Source organism: Coregonus lavaretus (assembly GCF_964263955.1).
Source record: "Coregonus lavaretus genome assembly, chromosome: 20".
Taxonomy (NCBI): domain Eukaryota; kingdom Metazoa; phylum Chordata; class Actinopteri; order Salmoniformes; family Salmonidae; genus Coregonus; species Coregonus lavaretus.
The window spans coordinates 31,670,091-31,693,555 of record NC_140007.1 but is presented as its reverse complement, the minus strand read 5'-3'; the positions used below and the strand labels follow the sequence as shown (position 1 = coordinate 31,693,555).

The 23,465-nt window shown below is 43.2% G+C and overlaps 1 protein-coding gene across 1 annotated transcript; it reads right to left on the bottom strand.

Annotated features, from left to right (window-relative positions):
- Positions 1-431: 431 nt before the first annotated feature.
- LOC311148122 (uncharacterized protein) lies at positions 432-23,465 on the bottom strand (the record flags this gene model as incomplete). Its single annotated transcript, XM_084185025.1, has 24 exons — positions 432-2,828; positions 3,106-3,224; positions 3,441-3,510; positions 3,699-3,784; positions 3,965-4,113; positions 4,299-4,389; positions 4,664-4,809; positions 5,028-5,296; positions 5,402-5,514; positions 5,677-5,756; positions 5,877-5,918; positions 6,035-6,145; positions 6,464-6,599; positions 6,758-6,865; positions 6,960-7,112; positions 7,228-7,311; positions 10,477-10,544; positions 11,530-11,589; positions 12,421-12,604; positions 15,720-17,512; positions 17,639-17,861; positions 18,040-18,185; positions 21,238-21,378; positions 23,402-23,465. 24 exons carry the CDS (start codon positions 23,463-23,465, stop codon positions 2,687-2,689), a joined length of 4,578 nt encoding a protein of 1,525 aa, XP_084041151.1. The 3' UTR covers positions 432-2,686.

Here is a 23,465-nt window from a genome sequence, read left to right as displayed (position 1 = left end):
CTTTTGTTTCATAAAAAAAAAACTAATTGATAAGGCCAGCATCTTATGTACGTAAATCACAGTCCAGACAGTGTTCAACTGATGGTGCATATTAAAAACAGAAATGGTACGAAAAACACATTTGGTATAGAATATGTGTTCTGTTTCTGAGTTAAGATAAGGTTGATGTCAGTCACCACACTGACACACTTCACACAGCACGAGAGGAAGGTATAGAACTGACACTTCACACAGCAAGAGAGGAAGGTATGGAACTGACACACTTCACACAGCACGAGGGGAAGGTATGGAACTGACACTTCACACAGCAAGAGAGGAAGGTATGGAACTGACACTTCACACAGCAAGAGAGGAAGGTATGGAACTGACACACTTCACACAGCAAGAGGGGAAGGTATGGAACTGACACTTCACACAGCAAGAGAGGAAGGTATGGAACTGACACACTTCACACAGCACGAGGGGAAGGTATGGAACTGACACACTTCACACAGCACGAGAGGAAGGTATGGAACTGACACACTTCACACAGCAAGAGAGGAAGGTATGGAACTGACACACTTCACACAGCAAGAGAGGAAGGTATGGAACTGACACACTTCACACAGCAAGAGGGGAAGGTATGGAACTGACACACTTCACGAGAGGAAGGTATGGAACTGACACACTTCACACAGCACGAGAGGAAGGTATGGAACTGACACACTTCACACAGCACGAGAGGAAGGTATGGAACTGACACACTTCACGAGAGGAAGGTATGGAACTGACACACTTCACGAGAGGAAGGTATGGAACTGACACACTTCACACAGCACGAGAGGAAGGTATGGAACTGACACTTCACACAGCAAGAGAGGAAGGTATGGAACTGACACTTCACACAGCAAGAGAGGAAGGTATGGAACTGACACACTTCACACAGCACGAGAGGAAGGTATGGAACTGACACATTTCACACAGCACGAGAGGAAGGTATGGAACTGACACATTTCACACAGCACGAGAGGAAGGTATGGAACTGACACACTTCACACAGCAAGAGGGGAAGGTATGGAACTGACACACTTCACACAGCACGAGAGGAAGGTATGGAACTGACACATTTTACACAGCACGAGAGGAAGGTATGGAACTGACACACTTCATGAGAGGAAAGTATGGAACTGACACACTTCATGAGAGGAAAGTATGGAACTGACACATTTCACACAGCACGAGAGGAAGGTATGGATGGTGGAGGGGAACAAGGGTTCAAACTAAACTAATAATGAGTTAAGAATCTCAATAACCCCAAATGACAAACAGTTCTCATGATTTCAGTACATAGAGTAACTTCAAGTTGTTTTATGAAAGCTGGTTGTGTTGTGGTATCATCAACAAACTTGTTGACAGAGATGAACAGAACACTGCGGTTAAAACCATCACTTAAAACACAGTCTACTGGTCATAACAGTACACATCAAATACAAGCATGAAACTGAAGTGGGTAATTTATGACTAGGCCCTCCATGTGACCTTCATCAACACCCCAAGAACATAAAAGGTCAGTTTAAAACAGTTGCTTTCACAAAAAGTGCCCCCTTTAAAGATGCACACTTACACACTGCCTGTCTGTTTTACTGAAACGATTACGAGACAACGTTTATGATGTACTCCTTTCCTCAGAGCTTTGTCCGGATCCCTTTGAAATATTGAAGAATTAATAATAATTACAGAAGAAAAATAGTTCTACGCGTGTTGTACCTGGGTTTTAAACAGTTGTTTAGTAGGCACTTGCGATTACAACCATTCCTCTCCCCATTGGCTTAAGAGAGAGGGAGAAGGTACACATCTTACTATTTAAATCAAAGTTGTTAGGACTGGCTTTCAGCGACTTTTTCTTTGAAGAAAAAAAGCATGCAGGTATATATAGCATCCACATGCTTGAATATATCACCAAAATTAAAGCCTATAAATGGCAAGTGAGACAATGTTAGTCAAAATGCGTGTCCTGTGACCACCTCTATCATTAAAAACCGAAACATACTATAGCACCACAGAGAGAGTAACCATGGTGAATATTGGCCAAGTTAAAATACAAACAAACACTCAAGGCACATTTTCTACCTTAGTTTGAATCTGAATTTCACATTTTCAATTCTTTTGGAGGATCTTTTTTTCCAAACAAGTAACAAAACATTAGAAGGTTCAGTCATATAATTACAAGTGAATATGATTTTATGACTATTTATAAAAATTCATTAAATAGAGATAAAACTGCAGATGTCAGACCAATCACAGATCAGTATTGAGGTAGATAGTGGGCAGGGTTTGAGGTCTGATCTCACCATCATTGACCAAATGTCAACAAAACATCAAATAAATGATAGACAAACGTGAACTACTCCAGACAAACCGAAATAACCAAAAAGTGTCAGTGCATTCTGGGAATATTGTGATAATATGACCACACTGTATTGAAACAGCTGCTCATGAACTAAAAACTAATTAAAACAGACAATACAGACAGTGATACAAAAAGACTAAGATGACTGAGGTCAGTCTGAGAAACACAGGGTAGTTCCATTCACTGAAAAGCAGGGCAGGATAATGATACTGTTTTTATCCTCCCCTCTCCAACAATCAGCCATTTCATGTGGCTGTTGTTGTTGACGACAGTGCAGCATACAGGAACGTGAGGTCCCTACTCACAGGCAAAGTAGTCCTTGAGTGGAGCGAAGAGGTGCCTGATAACTGGTACACTCCATGATCGGCCCAGTACTTTTTGCCGCTGGCTCCGACCCATGTTGTTGACATCAGTGTAATGCTTGGGAAAGCCAAAGATCCTGCAGGAAGGTCAATCACATAATGTGTAAAATGTTAGAACAATGTCAAAACAACCTTAGGGTAAGTGTATTTGTACCAGAAATTACAAATTACATTCACTTAACTTCCACACTGTAAGACCATTAACTTTGACAAGAGAGAGCAGTATCCATGATCAGTCATGGTATAAGAATAATGGTAACTATAACACATTAAAACAATGTAATTACACTATAATCACTTCTATATTCTATGCTGTCCACCCCTACCCTTTTACTCTCAATAATAAAGGCTTACTTCTCCATCTCTGTGCACCAAAGGTAGTCCTCCTTGCCATTAAAGTCGACAGGTAGGGGTCCCATCTTCCCCTGTCTGATGGAGTTGGACTTGGTGGTGATGGTACGAACTTTGTTATACTATAAGGGAAAGAACAGACGGATAACAATCACAGCTTTAACCATATTTCAAATATGGACATCACATCTGATGCTAGAAACTCATTCATACATTTGAAAATATACATTAGAAGTAACCTGAACTTCAAACTTTTAACTTCAACCTCTTGCCAGTGAAGTATTTATGGCTCAACTAAATTATAAAACAATCTAGAAGCAAGACCTTATTAGTGTTACCTTGGCCGTGCGTCCAAGCTCCAGACAATCCTGCAGGTTCACCTTGTCATCCAGAGAGGTAGCTAGAGGTCTAAGGAGAGAAACACATACAGACGAGTGAACTCTCTGCGAGACCATCATAAAGTCATTTCACTTCATATAGATGAGTTGAACATAAGAAAAACAACAAGATATTGAGAGTGCATGTGTTAGTGTTTATCAGTAGGAGTGTGTAGGTGTATGGGGATGTGTCTATGTGTTAGTTGTATATATGTTTACCTGTTCATGCCTGGGAGGTTCCCCCAGAAGTAGCGAGCTCTGTGAGCTGGGCTCACTTTTACTGCATCGATCAGGATGGGATTGCACTGGAAAAAGATGAGATTATTAGTAATTATGAAATGAATACGCAAACATACAGCCAAATGTATTGACCAGAGAGAGTGAGAAAGAGGGAGAGAGTGAAAGAAGGAGAGCGAGACAGGCCTCATTGACCATGACATTTCGGCTTCTTTTTCTTTCTTTCTTTAAATAGCTAGTATCTTTACCTCAAGGAAGCGACAGATGTCGGCCTTGTCATGACCACTCATGGCCACCACATTTTCAAAGAGCCAGAAGAATGGACGATCATCATCTTCCCTTGGCCTCATCATGGTCAGCATCCTGTAATATTCAAAGAACAGCCTGCCTGTACCCTCTGGAAACAGAGACGACCATTAAAACCCAAACAAACACATTTACTAGGTCAATGGAAAGGTAAGCATGTACATGTAACAGTAGGCTACTCTGTTAACTGCTGATAAAACGATGTGAAAACAGACTGGATAAGGTTCTTCAGACATTTGCTCTCTACATTGTCTAGTAGAAGTAGAGGTTCCTTACCAAATAAGCCCTTCCGAGCAGGGTTGACGCAGGACAGGTCATTGCAGGGGCTTCCTCCAATCAGGAGGTCAAAGGGACCCCATTCAGCCAGCTAAAGCAAACACACAGACACACACAGGTTACACTCTTAGAAAAAAGGGTTCCAAAAGGAAAGGGTTCTACATGGAACCCAATAGGGTTCTACCTGGAACCAAAATGGTTCTATCTGGAACCAAAAAGGGTTCTTCAAAGGGTTCTCCTATGGGGACAGCTGGAGAACCCTTTTAGGTTCTAGATAGCACCTTTTTGTAGAGAATGACCATAGGAGTGTGTATGTGTATTGTAATGTGTTCTAACATGAATGTGTGTGTGTATGCTGAACTCACATGTTTCCTGGTGATGGTGCGTACGTCGTTGATATGCTCTATCTGGCCCTGGTGTTTGATCATACCCACAGCGATCGAGTCCCCACAGATCTCAGAGGCAATGTAGCGTTTAATGATGAAGCCCAGGTCTTTGAGCACCAGGTACCCTGCAAGAGCACAATGGTCATACACAGCCACCCATCACTATTAACCACACCAAAAAGACACAGCAAGGACCAAACCCTGACCTTTCTGCACACAGTAACCTGTCAGATAAGAGAATAAATACCTGCCATTGCATACATCCTCATAAAACACATCACAATCCCTCATCAGTAACAATCTCCCCAAGAAGAATGAAAGCCCATGTTGAGAATGTACAAACCTGTGGCAATCCCATCAAAGAGAGACAATACCCGGATGGGTCTGCGTTGATGCGCAGGGATGGAGGGATACAACCTGTGGGGTACAAATTCGAGGGCACTGTTGTTGACGAAGAACTCTTGAACACGCATGTTCCAGTCAGGCCGCAGCTTGAGTGATCCGTTGCACTGGGATGGTAAGCACATGAAGCATCTCCATGGGTCCACATCCTTCAGCTTGTTAAAGGTTCCATCGCCAACCAAAATGTTCAGGCAGTCCTTACAGAAACACCTGAGAGAGGAAGAGCGAGAGAACGACAGAGAGGATATGCATGTAAAAGAGGAAATGGGAATGAAAGAAGAGAGAGGGGAAAGTTTACTCTTGAGCAGTGCTTACCTGCAGCAGCTGGCATTGCCACACAGAATGACCTCTTGGCCAGCACAACAAACCGTGCAGTAGGACTGGTAGCCATCTTCATCGTATCTGTACAAAGTCTCAATAAAGTTCTCCTGTAAAGGTTACAAGGGACAGCTTTACCATGGGGACGAGGGTAATTAATGTCAACAATCTTTCAAATGATAAGCAGACATGATTTAACATGTCTATGTGAATACATTTACATAAATTAACTGAACAGTCATTAAATGAATGAGAAGATGTAGTTAGTTTACCTTACACTTCTGGCAGAGACTCCCTTCAAACAGTGGGTGGAAGGTGTGGATGTGGGGGCTTCCACATGATAAACAGAATTCTGTGGTGATACAATAATTAATTGTATACATTAGTAAAATTACTGATTCCATTATATGCCATCAGTGCAGAGAAATACAGATCAAGAAAGCACAATTATAGTGGAAAGAAATCGAAATACCTTCAATTTTCTTGCCTTTCATAACCTCTTGTACCATTGCCTCTGTGAACAACAAAAAAGGAATTGAAATGATGTAACTATAATTATTTAGTGACAGAGTAACTAAAATAACTGCCCTCTTATGAATTAATATGGATTGCGGTGGGTATAGGACTTACCTCTGCTGTAGCCCTGATTCCCATAGGATGGTCTGTTCTTGTTCACATACTTCCTCTTAGCTGGGGGCTGGTAGTCTGACAGAGGCGAGTCTGAAGATTCTGCCTTCGAAACTTTGGCATATTTGGGAATGAAACAAAACAAAAGGAAACTGAGATTACCTGCTAATACAAGTGTAATTACAGTGTTACTACACAGGAATAAGTGTTACCCTGTTGTGGAAATATAATGGAAGCAACACAAAGCGCTACGGGGTGAAGTTTCACCTAGGTACAGATCTTGGATCAGCTTCCCCTCCCCCTAACAGATCTTGGATCAGCTTCCCCTCCCCCTAACAGATCTTGGATCAGCTTCCCCTCCCCCAATCCTAACTTTAACCATTTGTGAGGAGATCAGCATCTAGGAGCAACTTCACCCTAAACCACACATACCTGCAGGAGGTGGGGGGTTGAACCCATCTGGTCCAGTGGGCTGGAATCCACTGTGGGCCCAGTCCAGCATCAACTTAAGCTCCTCTTGCTTATTCCCCGCTGCAAGAAAGGACTTCCCACAGCGTTCACCAGCCAACTGCATAGACATGAAATATGAGTGGTGAATGAGTGATGTGGTGCTTTGTGGTATTATACAGTATGGAATATTGTGATATATATGTTAAGGTAACAAACAGTGATGTACGGAGCTTTACAATAGAATGTTATACAGTGATAAAATAATTCCAGTCCTACCTCAAGGACCTGGTAGATGGCATCTTTGTAGGTGGGCAAGCTGGCATAGGAATTCTTGCAGAAGCACTTTGCGAAAGCTGCAAAATGCAGAAGCCTCTCTGTATAGATCTGAAACACAAAACAAAGGAAGGATTCAGATCAAACATCAATCTATTCTGCAGATCAATCTTGTTATTTACAACGAGTCAAGCCAAGTCCTCACCTCGGAAAACATGCTGTCTCCGAACCACTCTACCCGGCGCATGGATACAGGCGGTGTCTTGTTGGACTTCCAGAGCACTACCAGTCCAGGCCACCAGGAGAAGCCCTTCACCTTTCCCCACACCAGCTCTCCAATGGGGAAACCCTTCCCATCCTACAGGGTGAGACCCAGGGAGATGGAGGGTTATTCACATGGGTTTACATGATAAGGAAGCATGTTGGCATGCATAGCAAATATTTGTGATACTAATTGTCGTGAAAGTAGGAACCTGGTAATCAACGGCCTTCTTTGCTGCCCTGGGACTCGGTGTAGACACATTGGATGTTGATGTTTGATTCTCATTCTTCAGGGGCTGAAAATCAATAATATTTATGCTTGAATACACAGATAAAATAGTTGACAATGCCATGTTTGAAGACAGTGACGAACACATTCACGGATTTCTGATGAACCTGAAAATGTAAACAAAGACACTTGAAAGGTTGTCTTATGGGTGACTACAATTGGATATATCCTTTTTTACATGTAATACGCTACTCTGGTACTTTGCTTGGTTTGTCAGGTTGTCAGCATTTCTTTAAGCGACCCAATCCAGCAGACCATGGTGCACAATTTCAGAGTAGTGAGAATGATAGAGGTGAGGAAATGGGAGACCACCAAGTCCATAAAAAGTGTTAGAAGGGAAATCAGAATGTTAGAAGTCGAATCACAAGAGCCATGCACAGAAATAATGATGTGCCAATGACAGCCACGCACACCTTTCTAAGGAAATATACGTTTTCTTGTTTTGACAGTACTGCACCTTTCACTGTCCCAATTACCAGAGGTTAGAGGGACTCTCCTACAGGCTGGTGGGTGAAGATATAGGAGGATGGGCTCATTGTAATGGCTGGAATGGAATGAATCCATGTGTTTGATACTGTAGCCATTACAATGAGCCTGTCCTCAGGTATCTCCGCTCACCAGCCATCACAGGTAGGAGCTCTGAGAGTACCTACCGACGCAGCCTCGGACTCCTGGTCCTTTTTGCTGTCGTTGTCAAGAACCTGTGGCTTGGCCCAGGCGCCGGCACCAGCCTGAAATACAGTTCTCGCCTGTGGCTTCTGGCGTAAGCTGCTCTCCCAGCCATAAATGCCCCTAATGGTGCCCTGAGGGACAATACACATGCACACACACGCATTACACATATACACTGTACATGTGCACACATGCACACATGCACAAGCTCACACACACACACAAACCCGCACTCATTTACGCATTCAAGCACTCACACACACCTTCTCACATCCAATAATTGCCACTAGCCCACTACTACGAACCATAAAGCATACCCACATGAGAGAAAAAATAGAAAGATTTACTGATAAGGTTAGTTAGACAAGGGTGAAAAGCTGGCATGCACTTATTCTAGGCATAGTTTAAGGCTTTTGAATTCAAAGAATGTAAAATCTTAGAGAATGGTTGATTGGACAAGCAACAGCAGAGTTAAGCATACTGCTGACCTCTATTTAACAAGGCCTGTAAAGATAAGTTTACCATAATGTCAAGATTTGGATACATCCATGATCCATGCACACAAAAGATCCATGCACGCTTTGGTTTGTTTGAGTTGAAAGAATGATATTGTTTCCATTGTCAGGTGTTGTCACATGCAGTTTATTTGGGGTTTCATTTGTCACACCCCCACTACAGCAAGGTAAGAACATGTTAAAAACAAACATAGGCTACAATATACAGTGGGGAGAACAAGTATTTGATACACTGCCGATTTTGCAGGTTTTCCTACTTACAAAGCATGTAGAGGTCTGTAATTTTTATCATAGGTACACTTCAACTGTGAGACAGAATCTAAAACAAAAATCCAGAAAATCACATTGTATGATTTTTAAGTAATTAATTTGCATTTTATTGCATGACATAAGTATTTGATACATCAGAAAAGCAGAACTTAATATTTGGTACAGAAACCTTTGTTTGCAATTACAGAGATCATACGTTTCCTGTAGGTCTTGACCAGGTTTGCACACACTGCAGCAGGGATTTTGGCCCACTCCTCCATACAGACCTTCTCCAGATCCTTCAGGTTTCGGGGCTGTCGCTGGGCAATACGGACTTTCAGCTCCCTCCAAAGATTTTCTATTGGGTTCAGGTCTGGAGACTGGCTAGGCCACTCCAGGACCTTGAGATGCTTCTTACGGAGCCACTCCTTAGTTGCCCTGGCTGTGTGTTTCGGGTCGTTATCATGCTGGAAGACCCAGCCACGACCCATCTTCAATGCTCTTACAGAGGGAAGGAGGTTGTTGGCCAAGATCTCGCGATACATGGCCCCATCCATCCTCCCCTCAATACGGTGCAGTCGTCCTGTCCCCTTTGCAGAAAAGCATCCCCAAAGAATGATGTTTCCACCTCCATGATTCACGGTTGGGATGGTGTTCTTGGGGTTGTACTCATCCTTCTTCTTCCTCCAAACACGGCGAGTGGAGTTTAGACCAAAAAGCTCTATTTTTGTCTTATCAGACCACATGACCTTCTCCCATTCCTCCTCTGGATCATCCAGATGGTCATTGGCAAACTTCAGACGGGTCTGGACATGCGCTGGATTGAGCAGGGGGACCTTGCGTGCGCTGCAGGATTTTAATCCATGACGGCATAGTGTGTTACTAATGGTTCTTTGAGACTGTGGTTCCAGCACTCTTCAGGTCATTGAACAGGTCCTGCCGCGTAGTTCTGGGCTGATCCCTCACCTTCCTCATGATCATTGATGCCCCACGAGGTGAGATCTTGCATGGAGCCCCAGACCGAGGGTGATTGACCGTCATCTTGAACTTCTTCCATTTTCTAATAATTGCGCCAACAGTTGTTGCCTTCTCACCAAGCTGCTTGCCTATTGTCCTGTAGCCCATCCCAGCCTTGTGCAGGTCTACAATTTTATCCCTGATGGCCTTACACAGCTCTCTGGTCTTGGCCATTGTGGAGAGGTTGGAGTCTGTTTGATTGAGTGTGTGGACAGGTGTCTTTTATACAGGTAATGAGTTCAAACAGGTGCAGTTTATACAGGTCATGAGTGGAGAACAGGAGGGCTTCTTAAAGAAAAACTAACAGGTCTGTGAGAGCCGGAATACTTACTGGTTGGTAGGTGATCAAATACTTATGTCATGCAATAAAATGCAAATTAATTACTTAAAAATCATACAATGTGATTTTCTGGATTTTTGTTTTAGATTCCGTCTCGCACAGTTGAAGTGTACCTATGATAAAAATGACAGACCTCTACATGCTTTGTAAGTAGGAAAACCTGCAAAATCGGCAGTGTATCAAATACTTGTTCTCCCCACTGTATATGTCCGTCTTCTACAGGGAAGCTCTGTTATGCGTAGTTGATTATGAGTCCCAAGAAAACAATAACTCTTAGTTAAATCTTAAGTTACCATATTTGTCTAATTGGTTCCCCCAATCCTGCCAGACATGAAATATTGTACAAAAAAAACAACAACAAAAGAATACAAAACATTACCTCCATAGTATTTGTCCAAATGACCTCGTCCTCAACGAACACAGTATTGTCCTCATTCTTTGGTCCATCTACAGACACAAATGTTATCAAACCAAATCAATGTTTTAAAGCAGAAAATACATTCGTTTTGCCTGAAATTGTCCAAAGGTGAAAAGACAGTGCACAGACAACTAAAGAGACAGGGTTTGATTGAAAAGCATTGAGGAAAATCTGAATTTCAGGTTACTTCCTGCATTGACTGAATTGAAATGGAAGAGCAGTAGGCGGATTGTAGGCTGGTAACCGTCTCTGGTAATGTGTCACCTGTACATCACTTAAATGGAGTATAAAGGTCCAATGCAGCCATTTTTATCTCAATAACAAATCATTTCTTAAGTACCTTACTGTGATTGTTTTCAATTCAAATGGTCAAAAAGAAACAAAAATAGCTTCTTAGCAATTTCTCAATCACCAGGCAGACCAAAACTCCATCCAACCAAAACAGGCTGAAATTTCAGGCAGTCTTTTCAAACAGCTCTTACACTAAAGGGCATTATTATCATTTTCACAATTTCATAGTATTATTCCAACCTCATAGTGTGGAAATACATAGAAAACACAGGAAAGTCACATTAACTGCACTGGGCTTTTAAGGGGCCAATCAGCAGTTGAAACAATAACGAAGTGATGTCCCTGCCACTGTTTCGGTAGAAATCTGAGGGATGGGGCTGGAGAAATGTAACCACTCTAAAATTCATAGACAGGTCTATGAATTCAAGGACATGATATCAAAATGATAGTTTTAACCATGTTTTGAGGCTTTACAGTGTTTGTTTACATTTACTTTGTTTACAAACATTGGAGTAAAACAAGCTTATATTTTGGGTTCTGATGCGGTACGACAGTTGAACTAAGCTCATGAGGCATTTATAAGTTATATTCTTCAAGAATCAATGGGTACATATCATTCATTTATAAGTCCAAATATGGATGTAGCAACTGCTGATTGCCCCTTTAAGTGATATTGATGATTAACAATGATAATCTTCAGTAACTGTCAATATCTTTTCTTACTGATTATCTTCTGCAGGCGCACTGTGCATGGCTTCACTGTCCCATTAAGGTAATTCACCTCTGGAAAACAACACATTGATGCTTCCATTATTAACAGGGATCCTGTGATAGAAGTATGTGAAACACTGAGAGAATCAATGGACAGTGTAAGATTACAACCCATATACTACTGTAATGCGCCATCACGACTACAATATTATATGATTCGATTTGTAGCCATTTGATTTGTAGCCATTTTGGTGCTGTGTAGGGTGTCATGTCAAAATGCACTTTTGCTCTCAAGGCTTGTGCATACCAGACAATGCTAATGGCACCACACACATGCAGAGATGATGACAAATGGTTTCTAATGTGTGACAGTGCCCATGTCAGGGTATTTGCATGCACACGTTTTCAAATTAAAATGAGAAGCATACAATTACAGCTAACTCAACCAATGGTATGGCATGTTGATAGATACCCCTCTCTAATAATACCATCACCTTTAAATAACAATACATGTAAATAACAATAATGATTTCCCACTAGAAATATACATCTGTCTAGTCTGTCTGTTAAACTTACACAACAAACCTTCTATAAGACTATCCAGAAATGCAAACCTGAAGCATGCTCATGCTACACTAACATACCCCAACATTGGAAAGCTGCCTCCATCCTGAGCAACTCAACCCATTAAAGCTAACCCTTTCATGTGCTAATCCACCTGATAAACTGCTTACCGGTACACACACAAACTAATGCTAACCCAAAATGGAGCTGTACCCTAAAAAAAGCATTTGAGTGCTCTTGTGGGCGCTACTCAATACATTACTAATACACTTAATTATTATCATTATATTAACACTTTCTATTATATTCCTATCCCAGTCCCCTAATTAAATAACTTACCTGATGGAATCTTTCTAGAATGACCATGACCTTTCTTCTTCCTGCCAACCCTGTTGACACTGTTGTTGTCTGAGAGAGTGCTGTCATTGGTCAGTTCATTGGTAAGGTCTACTTCCTGAATGGAGTCCAGCTCACTCTCTGCCACACTGTCAGTGAACTGGGCAGCGTCCCCATTCTCCACAGCCTGAGAACACAGACAGACACAAATAATATAGATGCAGAAACAAGTATTCAGACCCCTTGACTTTTTCCACATTTTGTTAGGTTTCAGCCTTATTCTAAAATTGAGGAAATTGTTTTTTCTCCCCTCATCAATCTACACACAATACCCCATAACGACAAAGCAAAAACAGGTTTGAAGAACGGAAATATAACATTTACATAAGTATTCAGACCCTTTACTCAGTACTTTGTTGAAGCACCTTTGGCAGCGATTACAGCCTCGAGTCTTCTTGGGTATGACGCTACAAGCTTGGCACACCTGTATTTGGGGAGTTTCTCCCATTCTTCTCTGCAGATCCTCTCAAGCTCTGTCAGGTTGGATGGGGAGCGTTGCTGCACAGCTATTTTCAGGTCTCTCCAGAGATGTTCGATCGGGTTCAAGTCCGGGCTCTGGCTGGACCACTCAAGGGCATTCAGAGATTTGTCCCGAAGCCACTCCTGCGTTGTCTTGGCTGTGTGCTTAGGGTTGTTGTCCTGTTGGAAGGTGTACCTTCACCCCAGTCTGAGGTCCTGAGCGCTCTGGAGCAGGTTTTTATCAAGGATCTCTCTGTGCTTTGCTCCGTTCATCTTTGCCTTGATCCTGACTAGACTAGTATCCCTGCCGCTGAAAAACATCCCCACAGCATGATGCTGCCACAACAATGCTTCATCTTAGGGATGGTGCCAGGTTTCCTCCAGACGTGACGCTTGGCATTCAGGCCAAAGAGTTCAATCTTGGTTTCATCATACCAGAGAATCTTGTTTCTCATGGTCTGAGAGTCTTTAGGTGCCTTTTAGCAAACTCCAAGTGGGTTGTCATGTGCCTTTTACTGAGGAGTGGCTTCCGTCTGGCCACTCTACCATAAAGGCCTGATTGGTGGAGTGCTGCAGAGATGGTTGTCCTTGTGGAAGGTTCTCCCATCTCCACAGAGGAACTTGACCAAGGCCCTTCTCCCCCGATTGCTCAGTTTGGCCAGGCGGCCAGCTCTAGCAAGTGTCTTCATGGTTCCAAACTTCTTCCATTTCAGAATGATGGAGGCCACTGTGTTCTTGGGGACCTTCAATGCTAAATAAATTTTTTGGTACCCTTCCACAGATCTGTGCCTCGACACAATCCTGTCTCGGAGCTCTACGGACAATTCCTTCGTCCTCATGGCTTGGTTTTTGCTCTGACATGCACTGTCAACTGTGGGACCTTATATAGACAGGTGTGTGCCTTTCCAAATCCTGTCCAATCAATTGAATTTACCACAGGTGGACTCCAATCAAAGTCGTAGAAACATCTAAAGGATGATCAATGGAAACAGGATGCACCTGAGCTCAATTTTGAGTCTACTTATGTAAATAAGGTATTTCTCTTTTTTTGTTTGAATACATTTCAAAAAAATTCTAAAAACCTGTTTTAGCTTTGTCATTATGGGGTATTGTGTGTAGATTGTAGAGGAAATGTTTTTATTTAATCAATTTTACATTAAGGCTGTAACGTAACAAAATGTCAAAAGTTTGGACACACCTACTCATTCAAGGGTTTTTCTTTATTTTTACTATTTTCTACATTATAGAATAATAGTGAAGACATCAAAACTATGAAATAACACATATGGAATCATGTAGTAACCAAATCAAAATATATTTTATATTTGAGATTCTTCAAAGTAGCCACCCTTTGCCTTGATGACAGCTTTGCACACTCTTGGCATTCTCTCAACCAGTTTCACCTGGAATGCTTTTCCAAAAGTCTTGAAGGAGTTCCCACATATGCTGAGCACTTGTTGGCTGCTTTTCCTTCACTCTGCCGTCCGACTCATCCCAAACCATCTCAATTGGGTTGAGGTCGGGTGATTGTGGAGGCCAGGTCATCTGATGCAGCACTCCATCACTCTCCTTCTTGGTAAAGTAGCCCTTACACAGCCTGGAGGTCTGTTGGGTCGTTGTCCTGTTGAAAAACAAATTATAGTCCCACTAAGCCCAAACCAGATGGGATGGCGTATCACTGCAGAATGCTGTGGTAGCCATGCTGGTTAAGTGTGCCTTGAATTCTAAATAAATCACTGACAGTGTCACCAGCAAAGCACCATAACACCTCCTCCTCCTCCATGCTTTACGGTGGGAACTACACATGCAGAGATCATCCGTTCACTCACACCGCGTCTCACAAAGACACAGCAGTTTCAACCAAAAATCTTACATTTGGACTCCAGACCAAAGGACAAATTTCCACCGGTCTAATGTCCATTGATCGTGTTTCTTGGCCCAAGCAGGTCTCTTCTTCTTATTGGTGTCCTTTAGTAGTGGTTTCTTTGCAGCAATTCGACCATTAATGCCTGATTCACACAGTCCCCTCTGAACAGTTGATGTTGAGATGTGTCTGTTACTTGAACTCTGTGAAGCATTTATTTGTGCTGCAATTTCTGAGGCTGGTAACTCTAATGAACTTATCCTCTGCAGCAGAGGTAACTCTGGGTCTTCCATTCCTGTGGTGGTCCTCATGAGATCCAGTTTCATCATAGCGCAATATGGTTTTTGTGACTGCACTTGAAGAAACTTTCAAAGTTCCTGAAATGTTCAGTATTGACTGACCTTCGTGTCTTAAAGTAATTATGGACTGTCGTTTCTCTTTGCTTATTTGAGTTGTTCTTGCCATAATATGGACTTGGTCTTTTACCAAATAGGGCTATCCCCCCTCCCCCCCCACACACCTTGTCACAACACAACTGATTGGCTCAAACGCATTAAGAAGGAAATAAATTCCACAAATTAACTTTAAAGAAGGCACACCTGTTAATTGAAATGTATTCCAGGTGACTACCTCATGAAGCTGGTTGAGAGAATGCCAAAAGTGTGCAAAGCTGTCATCAAGGCAAAGGGTGGCTACTTTGAAGAATCTCAAATATAAAATATATTTTGATTTGTTTATCACTTTTTTGGTTACTCCATGATTTCATAGTTTATGTCGTCACAAAGAAAAACCCTTGAATGAGTAGGTGTGTCCAAACTTTTGACTGGTACTGTACATAAATGGGACTGTACCAATGCAATAACTTCCATGCAGGCATGCAGTGACATACAAGTGTGTGACGCTTTTTGTCTACACATACCTGTGTGAAGACCTTCTGAGCTTCAAGTGGGGGGCAGGGCATGGCTAAGAGGGTCAAAACAAGTTTCCTGAAGATGGTGGTCGACCCAGAAGCCTTCAGCACAGTGCTCCAATGTTGCTCCAGTGAGGGTGCTGCCGAGCCATTCTGGACCCCTCCATCACATCCGTTTTCTCCCTCGTCCTCCTCTCCCAGCTGATATTCCAGGAACTCCTTGTTCAGCTGGCTGATCTCCTCAGGTGAGCTGCAGAGCCCCAGTTTGGCCCCCAGATCTCCCACAGCCTTCCCCGTGACCTTCAGCCTGCCCTGAGGGCTCAGTAGCTGGGCCATGCTCCTCAACACGCCGTCACTCAGAGGCAGCCCCTCCGCCACGCTGGCTGTGAGCGCTGTGTAGAACGACAGAGCCTGTTCCTGTAACAACTGCAGGGCTTCACTTCCTTTCTCTGATGACTCACACAGGAAGTCCTCCACTGCAGCCCCGCCCACATTCAGCTCCGCCCCTGGCAGGTGGAACGTTGTGGTCTTGAGGAGAAAGGTGTCACGTTCCTTGAGGAAGCGCACAACGGCTTGAGGACGGAGGAAACTGGAGGCATAGGAGCGCAGGAGGCCGCTGGCGTCCTGTAGGATCTGCACCAAGTCGGCCCGGGCTGAGCCCTCATGGTGATGCAGTCGCTCCTGGAAGACACGGAGGGGCTCTAGGGCCTGGTCCAGAAACATGAAGATAGCCCTGAGTTTGGGATCCTGCAGCTGTGTGCAGATCAGCTTGGCCTTGTTATCTATGTCATCCTTTTTGTTACAGGAGCTGAAGTGGGAGATGAGATCGGTCCACTTTCCCAAAACCTTCCTGACTAACATGCAGAAGTTAAGGCAGCAGGTGGTGAGGGGAAGGGTGAGGCCACTGCTAATGCGGGAAAACAGTTCCTTCAGGTTGTCATCCTTGGTGGAGCAGGAGGAGTAGTGGGAGTAGATATCGACAATAAGCTCCTGGGCCTGAGTGGAGAGCTCCGCCACTCCAGCATGGCAGGCTGCATCAGCCACTCCATACAGCCCACCTAGCACCACCACATTGGGGTTGAGTTCCCTGAGCTGTGAGAAAATTGGCTCCGAGGCAGAACCATTACCATCTGAGTAGAGAGCAGCGAGGTTAGCTGCAGGAAGCCCAAACCTCTCCATGGTCTCCACCAGAGCTGCAGCTGTTTTGTCTCCAGCATTGTCATCACCTGGAGGCTGCAGAACATCCAACAGCCTGATGCAGTGCCTGGCTGCCTTCACATCAAAATACCCCACTAGAACTACAGAAGCCATGTCAGCCTGCCCTAGCACCACTCCTCCGTACATGTATATGCAGTAAGGAGTCTTTTGGCAGGCAGACACTATGTCCTCTGGGTACTGTAGTCCCAGGACATACTGGCCGTATCTGTTAGACACTTGGTCCCCAGCCGCGGAGGGACCAGAGACACAGTTGGCTTGAATGAAGCGCATGACCAACTCACTACAGGGCGGAGGGTCGCTGCAGCTGCCCTGTCTGCTTTTTCCTGACTCTGGCGTTAGGGTGCCATCACTGGCAGCCAGGGAAAGCTTGCGGTGCTTCTTGGACTGTGAGTGACGCTTCAGGTCCAACAGGCCTGAGTGATAGATGTTGAGGTTCAGGTCGCACAGACTGCAGTAGGCATAGATCTCTCCCAGAGTGCTGGGCCCCACCCAGGAGTAAGTCTCCCTCCATATATCCTCATAAATAATACGTTTCCTTTGATACTTCCCTAAAGCTTCTTCATCTGTGTCGGTTTCCAACCCCCCTGTCGCGAAAAATAGGAAAGCACAAATTGATTAACACAAAAAGATCAACAATAATCTATCTTGAATATAAGGTCATAAACAGCACAAATAATATTTCAACCCATGATAAGTAAAATAATGAACACCTGATTGACTGGAGCTGCGCCTGGCAGAATTGCGGCCTTTGAGGTCAAGTCTCTGAGGGGAGCGGAAGCGGGATCTGGCAGGCTGGATGTCCTGGCCCTGGCGAGCCTCTACAGGGTTATACACCTGCCCTGCCAGGTTAGCCCGGAAAAACCTCTTGAACCACTTCAGGAATACGAAGTTGGGCTGGAACTTTCCGTTTATCAGCTCCTCCACTGGAACAAACTAAAGGGGAGGGATTTAGAACAATAAGCAAATACCACATAGAAACAAAAGGAGAAATCTCTGCTCATATATAAAATATTAACATACAATAAAAAAGATCATTGACTTAAATGTAATGGACAAAAAGCTATGGGTGTAAGTCATTTATTTTCAGAGACAAAATGGGGTGTAGTCTAACCTTGGTGACACCAGTCTTGTCGAAGCCAGCTTGGAGCAGATTGTAGTTGTGGAGGAAGTCTGGCATGTCCTGGGCCTGGAACTTCACTGTGCTCAGGTTGATGCACCCAGGAAAGATCCAGTCCATCAGCTGGCAGTAGCAGGAACCTGCACACCACACACACACAATAGACGTTTAAGGCTCTCTAGTAACGAGGGAGAGCAGGACAGAATAGGCTGTAGTCTCCAACAGGTCAATCACAAGCTACCAGTAGCTCGCAGCCCACTCACTTATAAGTAACAATTCTGAAAGTACATGCAATTTTCACATGTTCCACCGCAAACTGTCATAAACAAATCTCACAAGTATCAGACACTGCAAGCTCCCAGCTACTATCTAATCAACACAACATTGACATTATCCCACCCCTGGTTAGCCACTGTTGGCTTAAAAAGACAAACCTAACACAATATCTGCCAATTAATTTCCAGCAATATTGCCCCTGTCTGTCGGTGTGGTGCACGCGTTTGTTTATCACTCCGTGATAACTTGATGTGATAACCGTCTTGTGGGTTGACATAAATACTTACCCCAAAACCTTCTCAATTAAATGTTAACTGCAAAGTAGGCTTGCCTGGCAGAAGTATATCATGAGTATTGATATCATTTCTATCTATTATACTGAACAAAAATATAAATGCAACATGCAGTTCATATAAGGAAATCAGTCAATTGAAATAAATAAATTAGGCCCTAATCTATGGATTTCACATGACTGGGAATACAGATATGCATCTGTTGGTCACAGATACCTTTAAAAAAAAGTAGGGGTGTGGATCAGAAAACCAGTCAGTATCTGGTGTGACTACTATTTGACTCATGCAGAGCGACATCTCCTTCGCATAGATTTGATCAGGCTGTTGATTGTGGCTTGTGGAATGTTGTCCCACTCCTCTTCAATGGCTGTCTGAAGTTGCTGGATATTAGCGGGAACTGGAATACGCTGTCATACACGTCGATCCAGAGCATCCCAAACATGCTCAATGGGAGACATGTCTGGTTGGTATGCAGGCCATGGAAGAACTGGGAAATTTTCAGCTTCCAGGAATTGTGTACAGATCCTTGTGACATGGGGCCATGCATTATCATGCTGAAACATGAGGTGATGGCGGCGGATGAATGGCACGACAATGGGCCCCAGGATCTCGTCATGGTATCTATGTGCATTCAAATAGCCATCGATAAAATGCAATTGTGTTCATAGCTTATGCCTGCCCATACCATAACCCCACCGCCATCATGGGGCACTTTGTTCACAATGTTGACATCAGAAAACCGTTTGCCCACACGATACCATACACGTGGTCTGTGGTCGTGAAGCCGGTTGGACATACGGCCACATTCTCTAAACCAACGTTGGAGGCGGCTTATTGTAGAGAAATGAACATTCAATTCTCTGGCAACAGCTCTGGTGGACATTCCTGCGGTGAGCATTCCAATTGCACACTCCCTTAAAACTTGAGACATCTGTGTTGTGTGACAAAACTGCATATTTTAGAGTGGCATTTTATTGTCCCCAGCACAAGGTGCACCTGTGTAATGATCATGCTGTTGAATCAGCTTCTTGATATGCCACACCTGTCAGGTGGATGGATTATCTTGGCAAAGGAGAAATGCTCACTAACAGGGATGTAAATAAAATTGTGCACAAAATTTGAGAGACCATTTTTTTAGGTGCAAATGGAAACATTTGGGGATCTTTTATTTCAGCTCATGAAACATGGGACCAACCTACATGTTGCGTTTATATTTTTGTTAACTGTAGTGGTTATTTGCAAACTTTGCCATGAAATGAGCAGCAGCAGTACAGAACCATCGCTAGACCCGTTCATTAGACGGCACATTCCTCGTTCGCTAGATGCGCAGTTAAAGGGGAATTACACAAAACAATCAAAATGTGTTAAAATGTTCTTCCAGACCTAAAAAAATGTGTCTTCTGATGTGATTTAACCCCCTAAGGTTGATGTCCGCACCCCGCGGAAATCTAATTAGTATTATAAAAACATCCCCATAAAATCTGTCAGTTTAAGCTTGAGATAATCCACTGCATCCGCCTACGTAACACTTCCGCATCTGCGGAGAAAGGTGACAGAGCTAGAGCAGTGTTTGTCAGACCATGAGACATCCCGAAAACCGTTTTTCTCACAAAATCGTCTGTAGCGTCCGAACGGTTTGGCCTACAAAAACATTATGACACCTCTATGTAAAGGTGTTTTGCTCTAGGACGCCCACAGACTCACACGAACACGGTGGTGTTCTCCGTTTTGCTCTACGACTCCAACAAGCATCTTGGGACTCGTCTGAAGTCGGTACAGCCGATCTGCCAACTTATGTCTGTAGCACAGGCCTCACAAGACTGGTCCCACGGTACCAGTCGGAAAAATGTATGGAACTATACAGTATATGGATACTGTTTAATGACAAAAATAAGGGCGTAAATACATGTACAAAAATTACAAATGTTTCCTGGTTTTTCTTATATCTCTCAGATATATGACAGACACTTCAGAACAAACTTCCTTTCGATTTTTTTGGGGGACTATCTGTTGTTCCATGTAGTGAATATGTTCTTCAATGCGTTTGTACCCCCCCCCCCCCCCCCCCCCCCCCCAGGCTTAGACAGGGATTAAACTCTTATGGGTTAAGCATTGACATGGACTCAGAACATCCAATTTCGTTGTTTCTCTATGAACAATTGTAATTTTAAGAGTGAAAAATAACTGAGAACAGAATTTGGGAAAATATACAACAGAATTTGGGGGGGAAATCATAGATTTTATAGGGGCCCCCTTAGAGTTGTCTATTAACAATTATTTTACCAGGTATAATGGCAGAAAACATAGTGCACTACTTTCTCTTGTACACTAAGGACCTCCGGAAGAGTTTGCAGGGGAGAGAAGAATGTGCCTATTTGAAAGCTAGGAAAAAATGTGTAGATCACAACATGTTTCATTTTTTTAAAGTAGCTCTCATGCTAGAAATGAGTGGAGACCCCTGCTATAGTGAAACATGTGCTTTTCATCAGTCATTAGAGAGAAAGGTACCTGTCCACTAAGTGTCAGGAGTCTGCATTTGTATATGTGATAAAAGCATTGTAGACAGCTCTAGGATTCTTGTTATAGCATAGCAATGAAGCTGTGTGACCTAGTGAGACAGTACCTGAACATATCTGCTCCACCCTGGTGAATTTGATGTCCAGGGTCTTATTGAGCCAGTCCAGCAGTTCGAAACGGCTGCATTTCTCTGCAGTGGCATCTTTGGTCTGGTCCAGGTCCACATTTGTCGCCATTTTTCTGTTATCTAAAAAATGACACAAAACAGAGACATTTCACATGGAAATCATAGCATTTATTTCAAATATAACATTTGCACCTCTGTAATAATTTGAATAAAAGTACTGGTTTCAAATATTATACACCAACAACTAAATGACAATCCTTCTGTATTTAAGCCTATATTTTCTTGGGTCAAATTTGTAATTACCAGTGTCACGTTTTTCTTGACAATAGTATATCTGTCATGTGGTCCTCTGTAGCTCAGCTGGTAGAGCACGGCGCTTGTAACGCCAAGGTAGTGGGTTCGATCCCCGGGACTACCCATACACAAAAAAATGTATGCACGCATGACTGTAAGTCGCTTTGGATAAAAGCGTCTGCTAAATGGCATATTATATTATTATTATTATTATATCTGAAGCCATAACAGCCCCCAATCAGGCAAAAAGAAGATGGGGACCACTCCTTCATAGGAAGGTCAAAAGCTCTATGTTGTCATAACAACTGACATGCCTATCCCATAATTAAACCAACCCTGTTCTGCTTCAGGGGGCAGCATGGGGTATTGGGGTAGACAACCGACCAATGGATGAGGTCGCTCAATCTTTTGTTCTAAAGAGAAAGGGCTGCTTGACTTTTTGTTGTTGTGTGGCAATAGTCAAAGGATAGTTCTTCGACAAATCAATCCTGCTTTAACTTATTTCAGTAATATTAGGCTATCCTTCATAAAGGCCTAATGGTTGTACAATATAAAACCGACCCCTTTAGGGGTTCATTATAAGACTGAAGGACTCGGAAAAGGGAAACTGCCAAACGCAACGGGTAGTTTATTAGGTTTAATTATTGTGTAAGTATATGGGTGTTACATAGGCGAAGTCAAATGATCCCATCCATGGGCGACTATTGTAGACACGCGTTTGCAAAATGTGCAAACCACATTGTTTTCCCTTTCTCCGTCAGTTCTGAGTTCGACACGCTGGGTCATCACTAGTTACCACAGCCACAGTCCTAATCATGGCTAAACACCGCCTCTTTCTACAATTGATCTTCTTAAAATTGGATTTTAAACCTAACCCTAGCCTGAACCACACTGCTAACCCTATGCCTAAACGTAACCTTAAATGAAGTTTTTATGCATTTTTAAGATATAGCCAATTTTGTCTTTGTGGCTGTGGTAACTAATGACAACCAACAGCTGGTTTCATTTCTCCTCCCCCTTCCAATATGTATAAAGAACTCTCGCGGGGTAATTTTTGCCGCGAATGTTTCATGCAAAGGAAGAGCAGAGCAGTCTTTTCTTCATATTTTCTCCGATACAGGTTATGACGTGTTGCATTTCTTGACAAAGTGTGACAGTCGTGGTAGGCCTACCACAAAGTAGATGCCGGCATCTTTCCATTTTGCTATTTGTAACAAATTGCCTAACATGCACACTGCAGCTCAGGATATGGTAATACTGTAGCCTAGCCTCTATTGTCAACAAAACTGTTGCCTTTATACTGGTGGGTAATCCAAAACATAATAATATAATAAGCCATTTAGCAGACGCTTTTATCCAAAGCGACTTACAGTCATGCGTGCATACATTTTTGTGTATGGGTGGTCCCGGGGATCGAACCCACTACCTTGGCGTTTCAAGCGCCGTGCTCTACCAGCTGAGCTACAGAGGACCACTACTGTACTTTTTTTCATCTAATCTTAAACTTCAGCATTGCCATCTAATGTCCCCAAACAGACATGTAAACAAATACTGTAGGCCTATTAATTATAAAAGACAGGGCATTACTTCTACTGACATTGTATGATCAAATACAGTAACAAAGGAGTAAGAACACCGGTTCCTAGGCTGTTGACTTGTCTTTTGTGTTAACCAGTCGTTGTGCTTTTGTTAATAGGTGGTTGTAGACCAATAGGCATACACAATGTTGGCTATAAATAAGAAATATACACGTAATCATAGTGTCACCATTCGTGTCCTGGCGCACGCGAAATCGTACAGTGGAGAATGATAACTAGTGCCTTTAAAATATGAATCATGGGTCACCTACCTTTGTTGTCGTTCTTCCCGGTAGACTGCCACCCCGTTGGAGAACCACGGGCTTCTTCCCCCAT